The sequence below is a fragment of the Mustela nigripes genome, chromosome 2, assembly GCF_022355385.1.
Source record: "Mustela nigripes isolate SB6536 chromosome 2, MUSNIG.SB6536, whole genome shotgun sequence".
NCBI lineage: Eukaryota > Metazoa > Chordata > Mammalia > Carnivora > Mustelidae > Mustela > Mustela nigripes.
Window position 1 is genome coordinate 46808723 of NC_081558.1, and position 24822 is coordinate 46833544.

The window sequence follows — 24822 nt, forward strand, 5'->3', positions numbered from 1 at the left end:
AGACGAGAACTCCTTTCCCAGCTCAGCACTGAAGGACTCTCCTGAGCTGGAGAATGAAGCTTCAGCCCTAGGATGAGAGTTTATGGCCCAAAGTAGCCTCGGGCAAATATGACATTTCCTTTAAATCATGGATTTATTTTTTAATTCTATTTTTAAAATTTGATTCCGTTTCATGTGCAGTTTTCGGGCCTATTTTAATATTAAAATATTTTTAAATAATTTACCATCGAATGAAATGGAAAAAAGATGCATTCTTTTCTGTCTGGTGTTATGTACTTCCGGGCCAGGCCTTCCTGCCCTAGGATTACAGGTATCTCATGCAGAGAAGCACAAGTAAAGCAAAGACAAAGGAGATCTGAGTGCATCTTCTTAGCCATTGAGATGAGGAGCACAGATGCCAGTAGCGGCCATCCTTACTCTGATGGACCCCATCCATTCATCCAGCAGGTACTCATTAGGCAGTCACCAGTCGGGAGCCCCTCAGAAGTGACTGCCCCATGACCACAGTCTGCGCTGAAGCACCTGGGGCAGGGACCTGGTCTTGCTTGTCATGAGACCCTCAGCACTCAGCCCGAGGCCAGGCACAGAAATTAGAAATGTTCAATAAACAATTGTTAAGTGAAGTCTGTGCATTTTGCATTTGTTCGAATAGATCATGAAAGAAGGTGGGAATCTGTGGTCGTTTGGTTACTTGCTATTGGAACAGAGAAAAGAAATTATTGCTTGAGCTTTAAGCTATGTGTAGACTCTTGCATCAGTTTTCTGTACTCTTTTGAAGACTTCATTAATGCGTACTCTGTTTGGAAATCTGTGTTTTCTATTTTATGGGGGGTTTGCTAAGCAAAGGAACATCGCAAGATTTGAGAGCTAGATTTCAGATGCATTCTCAAACGGGATGAGGCCGTTTCCCATTAACTTGCACATTGGTAGTGAAGCAGCTACAGGAGAATGCTCACTGCCCTACCGCTGAAGTGGTTTGCATCTGTCCCTCTCTCTGCATCTCATCAGGCAGGCCTATAGGGACTCCAGGTCACCTCTCCTCCTCCTCCTCCTCTCGGCCAGCCAGCTGACCCAGGCCCTCTTCATTCTGCGCCTGGTTACTGTTTCCTGCGCCTATCCCACACTTTAGTCTCTTCTACAGCATTCTACAGTCTGAGCTGCCTCTACCTGTAGGCCTTCATCCCCCACTCCAGGCAAACTGGTTTCTTCCCTGTGCCACCCCCCTTGGTTGAGAATGCCCTGATGCTGCCTTTAGTTTGGCCAAGCCCCAACCCTCCTGTGGGGCCATGGCTTTCCCCAGGAGAACTCCAGTCAGCCGTCATCACTGCTGGTCCGTTCTGTGGCCCTACTCTCTGCCATTCATTTGACAGAGCAGAACCTGCTTTATAGCATTTTTCTCCTTTTTAAATGTCTGTCCACTCATTAACAACAGGTGCTGTGATGGCAGGAACCCTATCTCATACTTGGGTTTGAAAGCCATTTCCAGTTGAAAGAGGTCCAGGAGGCAGCGTGGCGGGGTGGGGGCAGGGGCGGCCTGGCTGGCTGACTGCTGAATCCTCAGCACCATGCACACAAGGAGTGCCCCTGAAGCAGATGTTGAATATACGTTGTTTTTAAAATATTTCCTTCCAGGGAACTAAAATAATGCTTATACTTTTGATTAGAATCCAAAGAACTAGCAAATATTTCACCCCGAAATAAACTCAATAATAGCAGTTTATAATTCATCAGCACCACATATTTTTGGGGGACCCTCTGTGAAACAAGAGAATTTGTTAGGTCCCTCCCCCCAGGGAGGGACAAGTGACTTTCCCTTTCAGAGCTTAGTTTTCTGCACCACACATACAACTGTGACCATGATCTCTGAACTCCTTCTTGGCATGACATTCTGTCACGTCCCAATCGATGGTGTGTCTCTCTGCTCTTCCAAGCCGTACAGTGTAAATAGGATGCTGGATCTTTCCTCTTCAAGCTGTTCTCCTGGCGGTGGGAGTGGGGGGCTGTCAGTCTGCAAAAATTGAGAGCAGTGCCTGTGGACAGGTGAGGCCTCTCACTGCTGGGCCGGCCTCGTGCTCTGTGATCCTAGTGCATTCGTGCTTTGCCAATGCACGGCTCACAGTTTCACCAGCCGGGCCCACACCCTCCCTCAGCCCAACATGGGCTGCTTCGCCCCAGTGCGAGTAACCCCCAGCCACTCGTCCCCTGTAGGTACCCTCTTCTGAGCAGTTCGGTTCATTCCTCCCTTAGATTTGGACAGACACTGAACAAGGGATGTTTCTTCGGTGGGAAGGTATGACTATATCTGAAGGACTGACTCAAGAGCAGTGAATATAATCAGTGACAGGTTACCTTTGCTGCCTTTCAGTGGCAACACCAAGCTAAATGTTTTCAAATGTCTGTTCTCCTCTGCTTTGCTGTAGACACTCAGCAGAAAACGGACTACAGACATGGGAACACCTTAAATTTTTAGGTCGGTCATCTTTGAAATGGAGTATTTCATTGAATGGTGTTTTTGCCCATTACACTGTGGTGGGAAATTGGTCAAAATGAATATGGGCTTACACATGTGAAGTGCTGATCATAGGGTATTTGGTACAGGAAGGTAGAGATCATCATTTTCTCCTCCGGCAGTTATTCTAAACAACTGAGGTTCACCATTTAATCATTTTCTCTGAGGGCTCATGCAGGAAATAGAGATGGTTTATCATTCCTCCCTTCCACAAATACTTAGCAAGTGTCTGCCGTTTTCTGGTTACTGCACTAAGGTGGTTTCTGCACTCATGATGCTAAAGGGCTAGTGAGTTCCTACTTACAGATTCCCCAGATATTTTAAGCCAACACTCTAAAGTAGGAGTGATGTCACGTTGCCAGTGTGGTCTGCCTTATTCGTGTAATATTTTTTTTTAAAGATTTTATTTATTTGACAGAGCCAGAGAGGGAACATAAACAGGGGGACTGTGAGAGGGAGAAGGCTTCCCACTGAGTAGGGAGCCCAACGCAGGGCTCAATCCTGGGACTCTGGGATCCTGACCTGAGCCAACGGCAAATGCTTAATGACTGAGCCACCCACGCACCCCCCATAATATTTTTCAATCTCAACTAGTTCTCATTTGGCTTCAATATTGCTAGACTGTCTTGGTTGCTTTTTAACATTTAGACATGTCTTGTGGGATTTTGTATCTGACTCTAAGTATGTTGATGCCTTCTATTTTATGACAGAGGTTGGCAAAACTCTAGCCTATGGGCCAAACCCAGGCTGCTGCCACCAGCATTTGTAAATAAAGTTTTATTGGAACACAGCTACACTCATTCATGTATTGCCTGTGGCTTGTTTTCAGGTTATAGTAGCAGAGTCATTGTGACAGACCATATGGTCCACAAAGTCAAAGATATTTGCTATCAGAAAATACTGTATAGAAAAATTTTGCTGACCTCTGGTGTATACACATTAGCAATATAGCGGGGGGAGGGTGTGCTGGCATACTGGCAGGGGGTAAGGGGATGGGCAAGATTTGTGTTAGAATGTCAGTTATGGTTGATTTTGAGGAGATCAAAATGGTCCCAGTCAGAAATGACACCAGATAGATGTGAACTTGAGTCCACTTTCCCCCTTAACTTGTGCTGATTAGCTTTTACTGTTCATTCCTGCCTCCCTGTACAGAACTTATACACAATGCATACTTTTTAGGAAAAAGGCATTTGTGGGTACAAGAAAGATAGGAAGAGGAGTCTTGGCCCTTTGGTTAACCAGTGGTGAGAAAAACTATTTTCAGGTATAAGCTGTAGATATCAAAAGAAAGGATGGAGACTGAATGGGCCTTTCTTACACCAACCGATAGCACCTATCAATGATGTCAAACTGGAAGGAAAAGGAAACAAGAATAGAGCAGTATTTCCAAAAGCTGACAATGAGGGAAACTGAACAAGAAGCCCATTCCCCATTTTCAGCCTCCTGATCATCCCCTACCAAGTGAAAGCATACATACGCATATCCGGTAAATGCCTGAACACTTGGGATCTCAAAATTCATTTCACTTCCAGAGTGTTTGCAAATGATTTTCCAAGTATAATGCTTTTTAAAAATACACAGCACAGTATGAGGTATCTAGAGCAGTCGGATTCACAGAGACAGCAAATAGAATGGTGGTTGGCAGGGGTGAGAGAGTTAGTGTTGAATGGGGATGGAGTTTCAGATGGGGAAGACGAACAAAGTTCCCGAGGAGTAGAGGGTGGCGATGGTTACACAACAGTGTGACTGCACTTTGTGCCGCCGAAATGTACAGCTAAAAGTGACTTCAATGGAAAATTTTATGTTCTATATATTTTGCCACCCACCACTCATTAGCCATGTAATGCAGTGGCTGCATTCCTATTTATAGATTAGGGAAGTTGTTCAGAAACCTACCCTTTCCCCTGTATTTAGTTTTTTGTTTTTTTAAGATTTTATGTATTTATTTTTGAGAGAGAAAGCACCTGAGTTGGTTGGGGGGGGGGGGGAGTCTCAAGTAGGCTCCTCGCTAAGCACAGAGCCTAAGACAGGACTCAGTCTTAAGACCCGAGGATCATGACCTGAGTAGAAAACAAGAGCCAGAATCTTAACTGCCAGAGCCACCCAGGTGTGCACTCCCCCAGTCCCTCACCAGGCACCATATTTAGGTCAAAAGTGATTTCTAAGAATTGAGAGAATTCAGTGATATTCAATTAAGGGGCACCTACGTGGCTCAGCTGGTTAAGCGTCTGCCTTCCGCTCAGGTCATGATCCCAGGGTTCTGGGATTGAGTCCCACATCAGGCTCCTTGCTCGGAGGGGAGCCTGTTTCTCCCTCTGCCTGCCACTCCTCCAGCTTGTGTGCTCTCTCTCTCTCTGACAAATAAAATCTTTGAAAAAAAAAAATTTTAAAAAGACATTCACTTAAAAAAAAAAAGATATTCACTAAATGGTTTTTTAAAAGGCATGGCACATCAATTCAGAAGTAACAACAGAGATAGCCTTATAAAAGATGTCACAAAGAAAAGATAGCATGGTGAGATTGCCTTTTTTTTTTAAAGATTCATTTGTTTGAGAGACAGATTACAAGTAGGCAGAGAGGCAGATACAGAGAGAGGTGGAAGCAGATCCTCGCTGAGCAGAGAGCCCGATGCGGGGCTCCATCCCAGGACCCTGAGATCATGACCTGAGCCGAAGGCAAAGGCTTAACCTTCTAAGCCACTCAGGCACCCCTGGGATTGCCTTTCTTGTCTCTATTTCCAGAAATGACTTTTTCTTTTTCTTTTTTTAATGTGGATTCTAGGAAAGAAACCTTGACTGGTTCCCCAGGATGAGAGCCATGTCCTTGGTCAGCAGTGACTCTGAAGGAGAGCAGAATGAGCTAAGGAACCTGCAGGAGAAGCTGGAGTCCACCATGAAGCTGGTCACTAACCTTTCCGGCCAGCTGTCAGAATTAAAGGATCAGGTAAAGAAAAGATAACCCATCTGCCCCCTAACCACACACACACCACTACCAGACACACCAGATTTGCTGAGGCAAAATTACTAGTGCTCATGTTAAGGCGGACGTTTCCCTCACGTGGATGTAGAAAGGGAACCCAGGGCACAGAGAACAAAGTCACCTAGTCTCCCCATTTCCCCTCCAGTCCCCTTCACTGCCCTTTTATAGGGTAAACCCATAACACTACTTTCAGTGCTGCTAGTATTATAACAAAACCAGAAAATGGGAGAATGCAAATGACTTCAGTGAAGGGCTGTACAGAAAACAGGACCTGTAAAGCTATACTCTTTTTACTTTACTTACAGATTAAAAGCTATTTCTGGTTTTGCTTTCTGGCCCTCAGATCTATCAACTCTTCACTCGAGATACTTAAATTCAGCATCCCAGGATAAGCCATACTTGTGCGAAAACTCCTTTTGGTTCATTCATTGGCCAAATCTGTACTGAGTGGCCATCGTAGTCCAGGCATTATGCCAGGTTCTGGGGATGAACCCACAATCTAGACCTAACCCTGCTCCCACAGAGCATAATAGTCTGCACAAGTACCGCTCCATCCTGCTCTCTATCCCTAAGGTAAACACTTGCCACTTGAAGGAAGTTAAGGAGGGGGTACCAAACTCTTAAGATTTGTACCAAACTCTATGTACTGTTTTTCTTCCTTTTGATCCCTTTACAATGAACAGTCACTGGGTAGTTATTGCAGTGACAGGATGCCGGTGGGGGGGGGGGGGGGGGCGCGGTGAGCAACTGCTGTACCAAAGCTGACAGGATAATCGGCACAGACTTGGGAACAGGTCAGCATCCTGGACGGGTTTCTGAGTGTTTTAATCAGCTCCACAGACAAGATTATAAATTGTGCATGGCAAAAGTTGTCAGGCAAGGCTGCCCTGGAGGTAAGTGGCAAGGCAGACCTACAGGTGATTTTTTACTCATAGGTACACAGCTAGTGAATACCCCGTCTAGAATAAACTCTTCTTGGCAGTGGTCTTCAGAGCAATTTTAACAATCTACTTTGAATTATCTTTCCCAACTGAATTATTCCAAACCATACCCCCACATACACCATTTGGTCTCAAAGTTCTTTTCTTTGACTTTTATTAAGATGCAAACAAAAAAGACTAATGACAACAGAAAGGCTTATTTATGAAGGCTGTCTCTAGTGCTTGAGCTTGGTGGCCACCTAACATCAACAACCCGCAAGAATCTTAGTTAAATCAGAGATTTTAAAAAACCTTCCAGAAACTGATCTAAGACAGACTTCACTAAAGGAACTGTTGAGCTCTCATTAAAATGGTCACAGGAGTGAGGTGAGCTGAGGAATTTGCAGAAGGCATCCGAGGTGAAGGAGGGCATCTGAGACCACAGAGGTCCTCCCTCTTCACTCCCTCTTCGTACTGATGAGAGCACCGAGGTGTACAAAAGGCTCCTGGGAAGCTTCTCCAACTCTCTAGGACAGTGCCTGATCCTCCTGTGTGGGTTTGATTTTTGTTTGTCGTACGTATTTTTGTTTTCATTTGTTTTGTCACTGTACCTTGGTTTGCCTTTCAGATTGGCTGTTTAAATTCTTACTCATTTTTTTTTAAGAGCCTTAAAGTTTCCGAGGTTGCCTCCCACACTTGAGCCCTGTGGAGGATACCTTCACGGCCATGTTACACAGCTGTACGTAGTAGAAACTTGGCATTGTTAAAATACAAGGTAGAACTGTTCCCGTTAAGCCTCAATTTCAGCTTAAACAAAATATGTAAATATTCATTGCGTAAGGACTAGGGTTCATTAAGTGACATTAAGGCCAGTATGGTTTAAACTGCTTGGTTTGGGCCCTTTCTACATTTTTTGTCTTAACGTTCCCCTCTGAATGAATATGAACCATTTTATCTTGGAAGACACTATAAGCTAAAAAGAAGTACCAGGAAACCAGTAATATAATCTCTAGTGCCTTTACCAGGATTGATCTGCTTGGGTTTTAAGGTGCCCAGGAAAAACTCAGCACAGCTGCTTTTATTGGGGGAAATGTGTTTCTTTCAAAAGGAATTAGTCAGCATTTTTTCTGATTATGTAACCTTTAACAAAGCTTTAAAGCCATTTGTTTAAGAATCAACTTACTAAAAATTTTTCAGTTTTACTAAATTTGGTGTAATAGCAATCATAAAAATTTCTTGAATTGTTCTGCATAAGAAATCAGGCAGATATGGTAGAGAGTTGCTGGTTCTTAAATGGCAATTGTAAGAATTCCTACCCTCTGAAGAAAAAAACCTTTTTGAATTAAAAAATAAAAGCCTACAAATGATTAATGAGCAAGAAACTCTGTGATAGATATTTTTTAAAACTGCTATGAAAGAATACCATTCACTGGTAAAAGTGCTGGGAAACACATAAATTGCTTCATCACTGAGCTATTTTTTCAATCTTCTGGTCCAAAAAAGCAGAATAGAGCAATGATAGTTTATAAATGTGAATGTCTTTGGTTTTAATTTGTACTGCTATTGACCTCTTTGGTAGTGGTTTTCTTAAAATACCAATTTGAGGAGAAAAAGTTCTTGTCAAGGTTAGAAGTTAAAAACCTGGTTGGTGGTGTCACTTTTCCTACTATTGCCAAGAACAGTTGATTAGAATTGCTATTCTAAGTGTTAATGATGAATCTCATCTTGAAGTTTCCCCTCCCAAGAGATTCTGAATACTAAATGTGATTCTCTTACATTCTTATTCCAAGGAGGAGAACTGATGTAAGAACCTACATTTTTTTTTTTTTTTTGCATGTTTTCTTCATAATGCAAAAGAGCAAATATCGAAGAGGCTTCACTTTACTGAAAATGTGACTGGCTTCCTATGAGACAGTAACCCTTACATGCTGTTAGGAATACAAAAGTGTTTGAAAATCCAGATCACATTAGCATGTTCCAGTGTGTTTGGCACTTTTCATGCAAGATGGTTATCTTGTGAACATTAACTGCTTAAGAGAGGGAGGAATAACAGAAGATTAAAATAATTGCCTTACAGTTAGAAAATTGAATGTTAAACCTTACTGAGTGCCTCTGTCCCCTACCCTGTTCTGGAACCTCAAAGGGGGACTAAGATAACCACTGCCCTCTAGGGTCCCATAATCTAGCAAGAAAGACAGGCATACAGACCTCTGACGATATGATACAGTGTGGAAAATTGTACAACCCACTCAAGATAGGAAGACAGCTTGATGGTAGCACAGAGGCGGCACTGGGTCCTGTGTGTGGCTGGGAGTGAGGAAGGAGTAGAGCCTGTACAAGTAGATGACTTCTGAGCTGGCAGAGGAATGCAGCAGGGGGGGCATCCCAGGAAAGGAATCAGCATGAGCAAAGGCATGAAAATGCATGGCATGCTCCAGGAATGGCACTATGTTCTGGTTAATTCAGTTCATTCTTTGAACCACCACTTGTGAAATAGATGTGCAAGGTGCAGCCCTCGGTACTGGGTCGCAAAGATGAACAGAACCTGTTCTTCTATACTCAACAGTCTAGAGTGGGAAGCGAATCAGTAAACTGTAAACGGAGAATTCAGCCCTGTAAGTATGTAATGGAGGCATGAGCAGACTGGAAAAGGAGGAGAGCAGTTTAGTCAGCCTGATCTCTGGGAGAGAGTGAGGCCACAGAGGCCTCCGAAGTGCACTGCCAGAGCTACAGAGAGGGACAGAGTATTAGGGATCAACTCAGTGCGTGAACAAGTATCTGTACGTTGACATTAAATCAACGTAAGTGTGTCTGAGAGTTGTGCTGGGATTTTTTCTTAGTATTTTAGGCTCCTTGTTAGAAACATGGCTGATTTTAGAGTCCCCCGGCTGTTTAGAATCTGAGTAACCAAGACCCTGCTGTGACAGGAAAGCAGTTTTTCGGACTGTTGACCCGTTAGAAACCAGATTGTGGCATCCGTGTGCTGCTACTGAGCGGTCCTTCCTTTGCCAGCCTTCTGTCATCGAGGCCAGTTCTGGGAGGTGAAATGTGCTCATTTGCTCTCTACCCTTAGTGTTTTCATGAAAGATCTTTCCGACGTTTGGCTGCCTCTGATTTGTAAAGCTACAGTATTCTTTGCTTCTTGTTTAGACTGAGTCAAAAGAAGGAATGCTAACATTCAAGCTAGTTTTTATATTCATATGCATAGGAAGAAGAGTACTGCTTTAAATGTTTATCCTTTAGCTAAATGGGAATTATGAGGATTTTAAATGAATCTCCTACGAATGAGACATTTCACACTGTTCAAAATAGATTTTTCAGTATTCATATTTTGAATATAGTTACCTTAGATCAGAATCTGATGGATCTTTTTGAGTCGTTTTGTTTCAAATGTCCAGAGCAAATACTGCATGAGAATATGAAGATTCACTTTGGTCATTATTTCTATGTACTTTGATAAAGGTAACAACAACAGGTAATACACTTTAAATTTATACACACACACACTTTATACAGTTTGTGTGTGAATTATGTAAATAGGTAAGTAGGTAGAATTGAGCCCATAAAGCCAGAAGTTATGTGAGGCTGTGCACTAGAGGGCCAGTGAAACCTAACTAGCCAGCAGTGTTGACCTTGGTTTTTTATAGGCCAGATTTAAGCCTTAGGGCTTTTATTTTTGTTCCCTTATGATGACCACTGTCAAAAGGGCTCAGTCCTTTAGCAGTTACCCTATTCCCTCTCATTTATTAGTCACTTACATGACGGCTATTCTGTCTAAAAGGCCAGGGTTCGTGAAAACAGAATTCAGACAAATGTGTGTGCCTCTGCTGTGCTCAGCTGTAGAGAATCTTCTCCAAGATCATAATATTATTAGAGAAAAATGATGTATGTACCCAAATTACTTTATGTTCAAGATCACCTGATGTGATCTTTGACCCATTTCAGAGAGAATCCACAGCAGTGTGGTCCCAGATCAACAACATAAACCTTACTGGTTACTTGTTAGAAATGCAAATTCATGGGCCCTACCCCAGTTTCTGAATCAGAAACTCTGTTTGTGGGCCCTTTGATCTGTTTTAACATACCTTCTGTGTGATTCTGACTTATGCCAAAGTTGAAGAACTACTCCTGGTGATTTCAAGTACCCAGTATATACCTACTTTTGTTTTCTTTCCATAGAAAATTAGGTATTACTGGGTACTTGAAATCACCAGGAATAAGACTGCCTGAGCAAAGAATTTGGCCACTAACTTACATCACTAGGGAGTTTGAAGGTTTAGGAGGGAGGGCCGGTGATGTGATCATTACCTTAGAAAGGCAAACCTAGAAAGTTAAAATAGGAGCAGCAATGAGGTGTCAGGTGATGGCTGCAAAAGTGGGAAGGGAGGTGTGCCATCAGCTAAAGACTCGTTTGTTATAGGAAATACAGTGTAGAGGCTTTTCTGTTTAAGAGATAACTGAATAGCCAACAGATTGAAAGTTAAAAGCGGACTGAACCAACAGGCATGAACATATGCAAACATAAAAGGTCATCTCAAATGGAAGTAGTTATTTATAGAAAAATTACAGCAAAGGGTTTAATAGCCAACTTTGACAGTTGAAAGACCTCAGTAACTTTAAATGAAAGTGCCTAAATAAAGTAGCCTTCAATAGTGGTTGAGCCCCCCCGCCCCCCAGGATTCCTAAATCCATTAGAATGCTTGAGATTGTTAAACTTTGTGAAGTTGTGTTAGATTCCCTCTCAGGGTTAGCTGCCAAGGGAAGAGAGAGTGTGTTTGTGTGTGCGTCCATCCGTGTGTCTGTCAGTTGGGGAAGGGAGGAGGATCTGAGTGAAGTATCCAAAGTATTAGGTAGTAAGATTAATGAATACAGATTATATTTTAATCTAATTGTGCATTTATCCCACATGTCAAATTAGGTTCTCTTTTTTCAGCTGAATCTGTTAAGTATAGTGTAGTGTGTAACACTTACTTAAAAGATTGTCATTCATCTAAGGAAACTTCAGAGGCTAGCTGGAATATCCTAATTCTTTATAAAAAGCTACCTTTTGGAAATATTCGCTCCTTGTAAATACTCTTCTAAATTATAACAGAAGGCATATCACAGGAGCCTAAAAATAGTATGTTGATTTAAAAGAAAACTGCCATGTTTTGAGCAAGTAACGACTTTAAAACTAAACCTAGGTAAGCTATTCTTGTTTTATGTTCTCTCAGGATATTTTGTACCAAAAATTAGTCCAAGAGAAAAGTGAGACTTAAGCAACTACTATGTGACACTCTCCCAAAAAGTTTACATATATCTGTTCAATTCTCCACCTATGAGATAGGAATTATCATACTAATTGTGTGAGTGAGGAAACAGACTTTGAGAAGCTAAATAACACAGAACCATAAGGAAATGGGTCTGATTTCAAAGTCCATGTTCTTTTTACCAGGATACACTAATTCTTGTCTGATTTTAGGAAACCAAAAATCTACATGCAGAACCTAACACCACTTATAGACAGCAATTTTATCTAACGTATATTTCATTATAGACTTTTTATCTTAATTGGCTTAAATGAATCCAGAACTAGGTCCAACTAGTTAAGAAAAATAATGTGGAACACTAAATGTACCCTAAAATATCTAGAACAGATACCCATCAATATGAAAAGTGATTTGGTTCAGCAGCCAAATGAATAGTAACAACCTCTTATCTGGGGTTTTGCAAGCACTTTTTCATTTGACCACTTTTGGGAAATGGTCTTTCCTGACCTTAATCAGTCCCTTGTCTGCGGATGGGGTCTACTTCAGACCCCACTGAGTGCCTATTCAGTCACTCTGGATCTCATTAGCATGTGAGGACATTCCTCATTTTCCTCAAGGTGCTACATCATTTTTTTTTTTTCCTCTCAAACCAGAATTACTCTGGAATCACTGAGAAATGGAATCAGGACCCCCTGAAGACCATGGACATAGTCCCTCTCAAACCTAGGATTCTAAACACACTGCTTCTCTTGATAGTTTGATATGCTGTTCCCACCACACAAAGCCACCATTTCCAATGAGGCTTTAAATCATTTGGAAATGGATTTGGGAAACAATCAAGAATCCTGTGCTTTTATCATTTTTTGTTTCTTTATGAAACAAATAGTAAGCAATACTTCTGAATGCCACATTGCATGACTAGGTAACCGAATTCCCCATTCTGCCTAGGAAGATGTCCCTTTTGAAGTTCTGAGTGTTTGATTTAGTGACGGTACACTATTTGTAGAAAGTGGGTTTCAGTATAAACCATAACCACAGAGGTAAATCTATGGTTCAGTATGTGATCTGACGTACAGGAAGTGTCTGGGTCTAATGATGAAACTTTTTAACTTTCCAGATGACAGAACAAAGGAAGCAGAAACAAAGAATTGGTCTTCTAGGACATCCTCCTCATATGAATGTCAACCCACAGCAACCAGCATAAGCAAATGAAATAAAGGAAACTCCTGTAATTTTTATAATTATTATTGGTGTGGGTATGGCTACTTAGTTCTGATTCACCCACAAAGATGACATTAATCCCTAGTACATTTGTAAATAATCAGTTTTATACTGTATGTATATGATTGCTACTCTAAAGGTTTGGATATATGTATTGTAATTAGAATTGTTGGCATGATGAAATTTCATTTGTGCCAAAAATATTAAAAATGCCTTTTTTGGAAGGACTAAAGAAAGCACCTGATTTGCACTTGAACCAGATTATAGATTTAAAAGTATACAACCTGTATTTTGTATTTAAAACTAGAATAGCCAGTATTTATGTTTTTTATAAAACTGTGCAATACGAATTATGCAATCACAATGAATTTGTAACTCCTGAGTATCCAAAAGGGAGTGCACATCTTTGAAGCTGGTGTGTTAATACTATGTAATAAATGGTTAAATATCAAATGATGCTGCTGCCAAAATCCTATGACTAGTGAGTTTCCAGCCCCTGGGCATTTTGTACTATATACTTATCTGTGGTGATACTGTTTCTCGTTGCTAGTGGCATTAGTGCCTCTAATAGTGACAGTGCTCCAAGTCAGCATTCATCTTAAGAAAATCAACTTTAGTTTCAAAGATAATTTTAAGCTTCTGAACTGATCATTTAAACTTTCTTTAAGTAAGAGAGCTAAATTAGAAGCTCAGACCTTAGCTTGTGAAGTTAATGAATTTTTGAAAGGTAAATTTTTATGCAACATTTGGAATAAATGCATACTGCTGGCCAATCAGTGTCATCTCCAAGGTGAATTTTGGTGTCACAGGATAAAGAAATGAATAATTGATGGTGTCTAGATTATCTAGTCCAAACAGTAGAGTTTATTTTTTTTCTTCATCTGAACCAACATGCTACAGTAGCTAAGTATTTAAACTATATACATCCATATAAAGATGAAATATGAGCTATCCCATTAGAACTCATAGTTGAACACTGACATGTTATTCTTGTGAAAGAGCCACGTTTTGGTTTTATTTCCTTGTCACATGATTTCTTTCCTTGATGGATGAAAAGTATGAAAGGAAACTTTTATATCTGTTGCCTAGTTTTGTACATGGATCTCATTTTACAAGAGAATCTCTCTGCCAAAAAAAAAAGTTTAAAATGTACTGAAAGCAGAGTTCTGAAGTGAGTAAAGTTTGTAAATGCATATATGAAAATAAATATTTAATGATGCAGAACAATATACAGTGGTGGACTGGTGGCTTTCAGTTTGGCATTTCTTTGTGTCTTAACAGCTGTTCCAATGAATTATTTTCTTTGGGGCCAATTTAAAGTGCACCTGGTTTGGTTACCAGATTCATTCAAAAATGCTTACCTCATTATCAAGAACGCTGAGGAGATCTACTTCAACAAATATCAGGGAGTGTTTAATACGATGTTCATTCATTCGTTCTTCTAGACGAGTGGCTGCCAAGCACATTGTCCTGAGCAGTGAGCACCAGGGCCTGCTGAGGGAAAGTCAGGGTGGACTCTGCTGAGGCTCTGGCTGCCTGGGCTTTCCCAGGACTGGGGGGCTCTGACTTGCTGTCTGCAAATAAAAACAGTTGCCATTTGTTTTCCTTCGTGTCCAGTGGTTGGAGGCCTTCCGCAAGACAGTCAGAAATATTTCACAGAGCTAACTTGTCTATCCAAAGGTAGTAAAACTTGTTCCCTCCTCAAAGCAATGCCCTCCTGCCCGCCCATTTGCTCTTTTAACACTAATTCTCTCTGTGCTTTGGTAAATACGCATAATTACCACCCAATGTTGGGAACTAGGTCAGGATTGAGTTCCAGTTAAATGACTAGTTTCATAACCAATGCTTCTATGTTATAAATTTGATAACTAAAAAAAAAAGAATAATTTTCCTGTCAAGGCAGTGTATCTCCACAAAATGTTTCCGTAATGAGGCAGGCCCAAGATAGACACAGACTTGAATCCGTGAACACGAGTCGAGTGCGGTCTCGGCTGAAGCCCCCTACCTGCGCCTGAGCCAGCAGGGACTTGCTCCTCCTCCGGTTTCTCTTTGATCTCATGCTGCCCAGCACAGCGTGGCAGTATGTGTGGTTTGTCTCTCCATTCCCATCCAGCTCACTGGAGAGTTGTGCATGGACATGTCCGGGTTGCAGCGTTTACAAGTTTGTCATGTTTCATCTGAATCCTGTCACCTAAGATAGAAATCTTCATTCAATTTGCCAGCTTCAGCAGAAAATAAATGGAATTGGAATGCCACTCCACCCTGTATGTGGCAGATCCTACCCTTGGAGTTTGGGTGTGAACACAAAGCTTGTATAATTGAAACATAAAATCTGAAGTTAAAACTTCTATAGCCTTTGATGTGTAATTGTGATTTCACCTTTCTCCAGACACTGCTTTTTCAAACACTTCTATTTCAAGGGTGGACGTCCACATCACCTTCAAAGCTGCCTGGTATCAGGCTAAGTAAAAGACGTGGTAATAGAGTGCTAATATGCAAGAAAGTCTTTCTGGCTTTATTTAATTTTAAAAGTTTGTTGTAGCACCAATCCAAATTTCAGGATTTTACCAAATTCCTTAACTAAACCATTCGTTAAATCAAAGGATCTGGAGAATTCCATTCCAGTTTTCTAACATTTATAATATCCTAGCCTTTGCTTCTTCTGTAATATAAACCTGTGTACTGATAAACCTTTTCCCCTTCTACTCTTCACTGAGTCCTAAAGCTTTAAATGCTATTTCATCCCGTACAATTTTTCTTAGTACTACATCTGTCTCTAGTCACCCCCCACACATAACAAAATACAACTTCTTTTATTTCATTCTTTAAAAATTTGATTCAATTTAATTGGTTTGTTTCCAAGTTCATGCTTCTTATTCATTGTTCAGCCAATTTTTTTTATTTGGTTGTACTTTCTGAAAATGGATTGCTTGATTTGGGTCCTGTAAAAACTGCTCTTTCATCCTGTTTAAATATTTCCTAACATAAATTATATAGCAAGCATACTTTATTTCTGGAAGCTAACCAACACAGTCTATGCAGCAGAGCAAACTAAACGAAGCTTTACTTATGTGCTAGTGGGAAATTATCAAGATCTTCACAGTAAACTAAGGAATTAACCTGTTAAAAATTCAATTCTAGACTTCTCTATCCTCCTACTGAGGATGGTCTACTATCCTCCTACTGAGCATGATAATGCATGAATGAGAAATAGCCTGGAAGTTTCTGACAGTTATTTTAAGGCTAACTTCTGGGCTGCATAGATGGAAATTTACTCCTTCAAAAATACTAAATACAAAAGGGACATAAATACAGACTTCTAGAAGTAGAGTTGGTTTTTGCTAAAATAATGTTTTTACAGATTTCAAAGAACAAAATAGGTGCCTGATAGAAGGTATAAATTATATGACCATAAAAGTCACTTTTATATAAGACAGGATATTACAAAGGGCTCCTACAGAAGGCTCTTGAGACAATATGCTGTATCTACCAAACCATACAGCAGGAGTGAAACTAATTTCAAAGATAAGACTTAGAGGGGTGCTTGGCTGGCTCTGGCAGTAGAGTATGTGACCTATGATCTCAGGGTCATGAGTTCGAGCCCCACGTTGGGGATAGAGATTACCTTAAGGAAAAAAGAGAGGAAAAAAAGAAATTGAGACTTAGGCAAAGCAATTGGCCTAAGAACTCAGTTCCAGAATAAACAAAGGTCTCCTGACTTAGCCAAATCCAGAGAGCATTCTTCCCAATTGCTACCAGTCTTCCAGAATGGGGCTGTGATATCTCAGGAGAAATCAGTTTCCCACAACAGTTCTCCCTTCACAGAAAGTTCTTAGGGAGAATACCACTTTGTCCTAAGATGCAAACTGATTTTGTTGTTGTTGTTGTTGTTGTTGTTTGTTTTTTACAAATCTACTTTTATAAGGGTCTACAAATTAGAAAACACTGAATATGAAGACTTTGTCAAGACTGAAAACTGTGGCAAAGATGAGCAGCTCCTAAAATCTCTCTTACAATTACCAATCTCATACAGTACTTCTTACTTAACTGCATTTTTCAACAGGAGACTCTTCTCTCAATGAAGGTGGCTTCCTCCTAGTGAAAACATTCAGATATAGGTGGTGACTGGCATCCTATCCTACCACAGAAGTAGGTGTTTATTAGCAAACCCCGCTCTGCTCTTGCTCAGTATACTGATAATTTGCTAACAATCAACTAGAGTGTTGGAAAACCCCCATAAAGATTTCAATTTTACAGAAAGTACCCAAAATTCCGCCAGTTTTGCATCACAAAGTAGTGGTTTAAGTAAAGTTTTGAGTAAAATGCCATGTGTGTGGTTTTTGTGGGTGGTTGCAGCTCAAAACGACTATTAGGCCTCATCAGTTACCTACAGGGGAGAGCTATGATGGCAATTATAAATTAAGACAATTACGATCATTGTAACTTTTTTTTCTTCTTTGGCATTATATACCACATTGGTAATTCTTGCATCCTAAAGGCAATTCAGAACCATAACTAGCCTTTAAGTCTGGACCCCAAAACTGCCAAAATAAAAAAAATGAAAAGGTTGATCCTAGTGGGTTTTGATATGTGGTCAACTTCCAACAATGATTATTGACTATGGGTTCTCCAGGCACTGGTATTTTAAACTCATTTGGTAAAACAAATCTCTAGCTTACTAGGGGTACCACATTTTAAAAAGAAAAATTTACTAAAGGAGAAGCTTAAAATACTTTAAGGTCATGACAAACCAGTGTGAAAGAGAATCCTAACACCTAGAAGTGAAACTGCATCATCCACCCAGTCTGGAAAGAAAAAAGAAAGCTAAAAACCACTATAGAATAAGAATGCAGAGTTTGAGAAAACCCCTAAGGTGAATTGTGAACAACAACAACAAGAAAAAGAGCCCCCACAACATAAGAAGTGCATACTGTATGCAAGAACCACTAATGGAAAGAGTTCGCCAGCATTTCTGTAATTACCTCACAAAAAATGGTTAGTCCCAGGTCAAGAATGGAACTTTCAACAATTCAGGGATTTAACTGTTCACTCCAGAACTCAAGTTACTTAATCCTTTTTCATAGGCTTGTCAGCTATAACATCTCCAAGTCTGTCAGAAGCTTTCTATAAAAGTTCTCCAGAAGAATAACAATTGAGATTTGTATGAAACTGGGACAAGGAGCCCAAAAGCACAAAAGGCTTGGGGGCTAAGCAGTAACTTACTTCAGAACCCACACGGCAGCACGGTGGCACGAAAAGAACAAAGACCTTGAAGTTGGTTGAGAGTCTTCATACCAGCTCTGCCACTTCAGTGCTATGACTTTGAGCAAGTCCTTTAATCACTATAATTGTCACACCCCATCTAAAGAATGGACATCACCACTTACTTCTTTGGGCAGTGATGAGCAATAAAGACAAAACATGTCAAGTGTCTATACATATATCCAATACATGCTCTTTCCCATTTATTTGCAACATAATCACTTATTCTTTCTCATACCTATCCACAATCTCAGGCAAATATTAAATGACCAAAGCTGCTTTCTGTTCCTAATAAATGGGCCGGATATTACTGTAGGATCCTAAATCCTCATGTTTGAACATGACACTTTGGGGTCATATTGAGTCATTTTTTAAAACTGTATATCTAACATCCAAATTATATCTTAACTACCAATCTGAACTGAATTTATACAGAAAGAAAACTACCATAGCTTATGACTTCCAGATAATTATTCTCATATTTATGATCAGTGTTGAATTCAAATCTGACTTTCCAAAATATTCTTCATGGAAAGATGTTTTATCTTCTAGAGGATGATGTGTTTTCTTAGTTTATGAAATGCTTTCTTTAAGGATTTTATTTATTTTTACTATTTGAAAGCAAGAGCAGGGTGAAGGGCAGAGAGAAAAGCAGACTCCTGGCTGAGCAGGAAGCCCGACATGGAGTTTGATCCCAGGACCCTGAGATCATGACCAGAGCTGAAGGCAGGCACTTAACCAACTGAGCCACCCAGGTGTCCCGTTTATGAAACCTACATTCTCATTTACACCTCCAACCCTGTTCAGTAGATTATTATCCCTGTCATCTGCATGGTTCTCAATTACTCTTTCATTTAACATGCAAATGCATATTTTAGACCAGATCTCACATAACGGTGGACAGCCCAGCACTCCTGAGGATCCTAAGAAGGGAATCCTAATGATTCCTTGTCACTCCTGACCCTAAACCCCAAATGCAACCTGATGCTCATCATCTCCCCTCTATTTCACATCACCCCTACTGCTGACATAACCTGCTCTACTCTTGTCTCCATTAACATCTGGGTGTCATGCAAGCAGATCTTTATGGGGGGAAGATTCTAACAGCAAATTGGAAACTATTTAAAATTGAGAATCAGACATCAAAACCCACACCCCTTTCTTCTCTGCCACTGGAGGTGCAATTCTCATGTCTACCCTACTGCTAGAGCCCACTCTCTTTCCTGACCAAACAAAAGCATAATTAAAAAGTTCCCTCCAGGGGCACCTGGGTGGCTCAGTCATTAAGCATCTGCCTTCAGCTCAGGTCATGATCCCGGGGTACTGGGATCAAGCCCCGCATCAGGCTCTCTGCTCAGTGGAAGCCTGCTTCTCCCTCTCCCATTCCCCCTGCTTGTGTTCCCTCTCTCGGTGTGTCTGTCAAATAAAAAATTTTTTAAAAATCTTAAAGAAAAAATTCCCTCCAGCCTCGGTTAAAAACAAAAATTCTTGTTTCTTTACCATGCAGAGCAATTTTAGCCCCCAGGTCCCAACCACTCCTATCTAAATTAGCCCTTTACCTTGACCAAACCAAACCAACAAACAAAAAACATTAATTCCGCTGTCCTTAGCTTCCAACTCAAAGATCAACCAGTGTTTTAAACTTTTTTTTTCCCCTTCCTGATACATCCCTATCTTAAAGAAGAAAAAATCATTTTAGAAAGGTTAAGTGATATGGCCCAACTAGAACCTGGGACCTAGGATTTCAGGGCAGATCATGTGATCTTACCCACTCTCTTCTCTTTGCCGAGGCTTCACTCTGCTAGGTGCAGTCCTGCTGATAAGGTGCTGGGGCCTCCCCTTCTTCCCTGCCCACCTGTCTGGGGAAAACCTGTACCAGCTAAAAATTCTACAAGACACAAAAGAATGTAAAAGTTGTTAAGGGTCATGGCTGCATTAGTTCATTTCTATATCATGGGTCCCTAGCATAGTACCTGTCAAAGGTATTCTACACAGTGACTGGAGGGAAAAATTCTTTGAGAATCTCCACTTAATCTGCTCAAGGTTTTTGGAACCAACACTAATTAGGCGTCTTTCAATGAAGAGGGAGTATCTAGTGGCCCGAAGGGAGTTATACATACAGAACAATCAGTCACTACTCCTTTTGCTGCAACTTGACCCTTTAATCCTACAACCAATGATTAACTGTAATGCCTCTGGCTCCTACAGTCCTGCTTCACAACTCAAAACCATCTTCCACTGCTCCCTCTGAACAAGTGACCCCCATCTCTCCCATCTTTCAATTCTTTAACAGGATAATGTGTGACTGTGTTGTCTTCCTGAAGATGTACAGACTCACGCGTGCTCCAACGCTCCTCTCTCCACCACAGCCCCTTGTCTAACACTAAAGGACACTTTGCCTCCATAATCCGTGGAGGAACTGTAGCAGTTCTCAGACTGTCCACAAAGAGAACACAATTTAGGTAACAGAAGGAAGTTAGGGCCATTTTGGGTAGTGAAGAATTATGGTTCCTTTACATATAAACATACAGACAACATGGATGACTCTCCAAAGCATTACATTAAACAAATGAAGTCAGAACTGAAAGGCTACATAATGTGTCATTCCATGTATATGACATTCCAGAAAAACAAAACTACAGGGACAGAAATTAGATCAGCAGTTGCCAGATACAGGAGGTATGGGAAGGGGATATATTACAAAGGGACACTAGGTAAATACACTGGGTAATAGATCTTTGGTGTGTTGGTAGTTATGACTACACAGGTTTCTCAAAATTCAAGAACTATAACCTAAAAGAAGTAAATTGTACTATATGTAAATTATACCCCAGTAAATTTGACTGAAAATATTTCTAAAAACTAATGGGGTATAGTGGAGGAGAGATAAAAGGGTCAGATCCAAAAATTTGCATTTTTAATTTGCTCCCCAGATAATTCTGATGCAGGCTGTCTACAGTCCACAGTATGAGAAGCACTGCTAATGTCTGGGCTGCATCACAGTACCTTTATTCTTTTTGGTACAGGCCATGTGCACACTTTTGGAACAGAGTTTCTTTTCACAGGGTTGAATAGGAGGGTCGGAGCAAAAGATATGCTCACTGGGGTACCTATAGGGTTGGCAGTGAGACTTCAAAAAAAAAAAAAGAAAGAAAGAAAGAAAAAAGAAAAAAAAAAGGTGTGCTCCTACTTAAAAAAGAAATGTGTTTTATAACTTGCAAATGGAGCAGTCTTCTAGCTGCATTTGCTTTCTACCGCTGCCATAACAAATTAGCAAAAATTTAGTGGTTTAAACAACACAAATCATACTTCCAGTAGGTCTAAAATGGCTTGGCAGGGCTGCCATTGCTTCTAGAAGCCTTAGGGAAGAATCCATTTCCTTGCCTTTCTTGGCTTAGAAAGGCAGCCTGCATTCCCCTACTGGTGGTCTACTCCCATCTTCAAAACCCGAAATGGCCAGTTACATTTTCCCATTTCAAAATCCTTAACATAATCACATCTGCAAAATCCCTTTGCCATGTAAGGTAACATATTCACAGGGTTTGGGCAATAGGATGTGGACATCTTTAAGGGGGCTGTTATTCTGCCTACCACACACGCTTACACAGAGTCTAGACAAGTATTTAGGTTTAAGACAAGAAAAGCAAATCACCCATCTGTTTACAAGCTTAACTGATCTGAATACAATTAGGAAGGTGCATTTTCTTATGGTCCAAACAGGCTGAAAAATCAGTTCATTAACATGATCGTAAAAAGTGATAAAGCTACACAGGATTACCTAAGATGGTATGTTGCTTTCTTTTCACCTTCACTACTGATACCAGAAACTATAAAAGAGATGTGTTTGCTTTTTCAGAGAGAGAGAGAGAGAGAGAGAGACACACACACACACACACACACACACACACACATATCTTATTTTCCTCAGTCTTATTTCTGAGCATTAGCACTTTAAAAATAAGACACAGTGAGGGGCACCTGGGTGGCTCAGTCAGTTAAGCAACCAGCTTAACTGATTTCCACTCAGGTCATGATCTCAGGATTCTGAGATTGAGCCCTGTTTGGGCGCTGGGCATGCAGCCTGTTTGTGATTCTCTCTCCCTCTGCCTCTGTCCCACCTCCCCATCTATAAAGAAATAAGACCCAATAAACTCAAAGAAAACAAAGGAAAAAAAACTTCCTAGGCAATAAGACTTAATGGGGGGGGGGGCAATGTATACCTGCTGAAGAAAATTTAAATAATATGACATCCATATCTCTTCTTTGGTGAGTGTCTATACAATCTCTTTTTCTTTGTTCACCTTTTTATTTCTTTTACTATTACTGAATTTTAAGTTTTGTTTTTTATATTCTGACTGCCGATTTTTTATCAAATATATGTTTTGCAAATACTTTTTTCCCCTGGTCTACGGCTTGTCTTTTTATTTCCTTAGCACAGCTTTCCAAAAATTCAAAGTTTTTAATTTTGACAAAACCCAATTTATCAACTTTTTTTTCTTTTGTGGCTCATGTTTTTTTGTGTCCTAAGAAATCTTCATCTAACTAAAATCCCAGAGTTTTCTCCTATGTTTTCTTCCAGAACAGCAGTGTACAATAAAGCTTTCTGTGATGATGAAAATGTGCTATACTCCAAGCTAACCAATACACTAGCTATAGCTAACCACACATAGCTACTGAGGACTTGACATGTGGCTAGAACTAGGAACTGAATTTTAAAATTGTATTTAGTTTTAATTATTTAAATTTAAATAGCCACATGTAGCTACCATATGGACAGGAAGTTCTAGAAGTGTTATAGTTTTGATTTTACATTTTGGTCTATGATACATTTTGAGTTAATTTTTCTAAGTGTTTGAAGTATGGATCAGGGTTCATTTTTTAAAAATACGGACATCTAATTATTCTAGCACCATTTTGTGAAAAGACTATATTTTACTCCAATGAGTTATCTTGGCACCTGTGGCCATGTTTATGTCTTTTTCTGAACTCTACATTCTGTTCCATTGACCTAAGTGTCTTTCCTTTCACCAGTAGCACCCTGTCTTCATATATGGTCAACTGACCTTCCACAAGGGCACCGAGAATATACCATGGGGAAAGGACAGTCTCTTCATCAAATGGTGCTGAGAAAACTGGACCTCCAATTGCAAACAAATAAAACTGAATTCTTGTCTTACACGGTATATGAAAATCAACTTAAATGGACTGAAAACTTAAATGTAAGACCTGACACTGAAAAACTCTAAGGAAAAAAATCAGGGAAAAGCTTCATGACACTGGTCTTAGCAATGATTTCTGGAATATGACACCAAAAGGATAGGCAATAGATACAAAAACAGGCAAGATGGGACTACATCAAACTAAAAATCTCCTATACAGCAAAGAGAACAATCAATAGACTAAAAAAGCACTCTATCAAAAGGGAGAAAATATTTGCAAATTTTTAAGGGATTAATATCCAAAATATGTAAGGAACTCTTACAATTCATAAGCAAAAAAAAAAAAAAAAAACATAAATAATTTGATTAATAATGGGCAAGAAATTTGAACGCTTTTCCAAAGAAGACATACAAATGGCCAATAAATATATGAAAAGATGCTCAACATTATTAGACATCAGGGAAATGCAAATCAAAAACACAGTGAGATAACACCTCACACTGGTTAAGATGACCATTATTGAGAAAACAAAATAACAAGTATAGATAAGAATGTGGAAAAACTGGAACCCTGGAGCATTGTTGACGGAAATGTAAAATGGTACAGCCACTACAAAGAACAGTATGAAGGTTACTCAAAAAATATATAAAATGACCACATGAAGCACCAATCCCATTTCTGGGTATTAATCCAAAACAACTGGAGGCACCTAGGTGGCTCAGTTGGTTGAGTGTCTGCCTTTAGTTCAGGTCAAAATCTCAGGGTCCTGGAATGGAGCCCCATGTTGGGCTCTCTGCTCAGCGGGAGTCTGCTTCTCCCTCTGTGCTCCTCTCTCTCTTAATAAATAAATAAAATCTTTGAAAAAGTTCAAAAGAAGTGAAATCATGTTCTCAAAGAGATATCTGTGTTCCCAGACTTACAGCATTGTACAGAATAGCTAAGAGGTAGAAACAACCTAAATGTGTGTTGACAGATAAATGGATAAAGAAAATGTAGTTTATACAAACAGGGGAATATAATTCAGCCATAAAAAGGAAGGAAATCCTGTCATATGTCAGAAAATAGATGGAACTTGAGGACATTATGCTAAATGAAATAAGCCAGTCATGGGCAATTATTACATGATTCCACTTATATGAGGTATCTAAACTAGTCAAAACTCATCAAAGCATAAAATACAATACTGTTGTCAAAGTCTGTAAAGAGGTGGACACAAGGAGCTGCTAATCAACGAGTATAAACTTCCAGCCATGCAGGATTGAAAAGTTCTAGAGAGCTGCTATACATTATACCTGCAGTTAATAATCTGTATTGTACACTTAATAAGTTATTAAGGGTGGATCTCATGTTCTGTGTATGTTTTACCATAGGTTTAAAAATAATTGCACAGTCTTAACTACTATAACTTTCTAGTAAATCTTGAAATCAGGTAGTATGAGTCTTATAACTGCTTTTCTCTTTCAAAATTGTTCTGGATGTAGTAAGTTCTTTGCTTCTCTATATAAATGTTAGGAATAGCCTG

The 24822-nt window shown here is 40.0% G+C and overlaps 1 protein-coding gene and 1 long non-coding RNA gene across 3 annotated transcripts in view; one reads left to right on the forward strand and one right to left on the reverse strand.

The window, feature by feature from the left end:
- Positions 1-14107, forward strand: part of ITPR1 (inositol 1,4,5-trisphosphate receptor type 1) — a 327611-nt gene extending 313504 nt beyond the window's left edge. The window contains exons 61-62 of the mRNA XM_059390201.1: positions 5291-5452; positions 12775-14107. Coding sequence (XP_059246184.1) covers positions 5291-5452; positions 12775-12861 — 249 coding nt within the window. The 3' untranslated portion in view covers positions 12862-14107. The remainder of the gene's footprint in view (positions 1-5290; positions 5453-12774) is intronic.
- LOC132011515 (uncharacterized) overlaps positions 1-24822 on the reverse strand; it is a 38113-nt gene that overhangs the window by 2337 nt on the left and 10954 nt on the right. The window contains exons 2-4 of one of the 2 annotated variants that reach the window (XR_009402395.1): positions 14884-15069; positions 14240-14452; positions 1763-2008 (exon numbers count right to left, since the gene is read on the reverse strand). This is a non-coding gene — a long non-coding RNA (uncharacterized LOC132011515). Of the gene's footprint in view, positions 1-1762; positions 2009-14239; positions 14453-14883; positions 15070-24822 lie in introns of those variants that run through there. The other variant, XR_009402394.1, reaches the window with a different exon arrangement.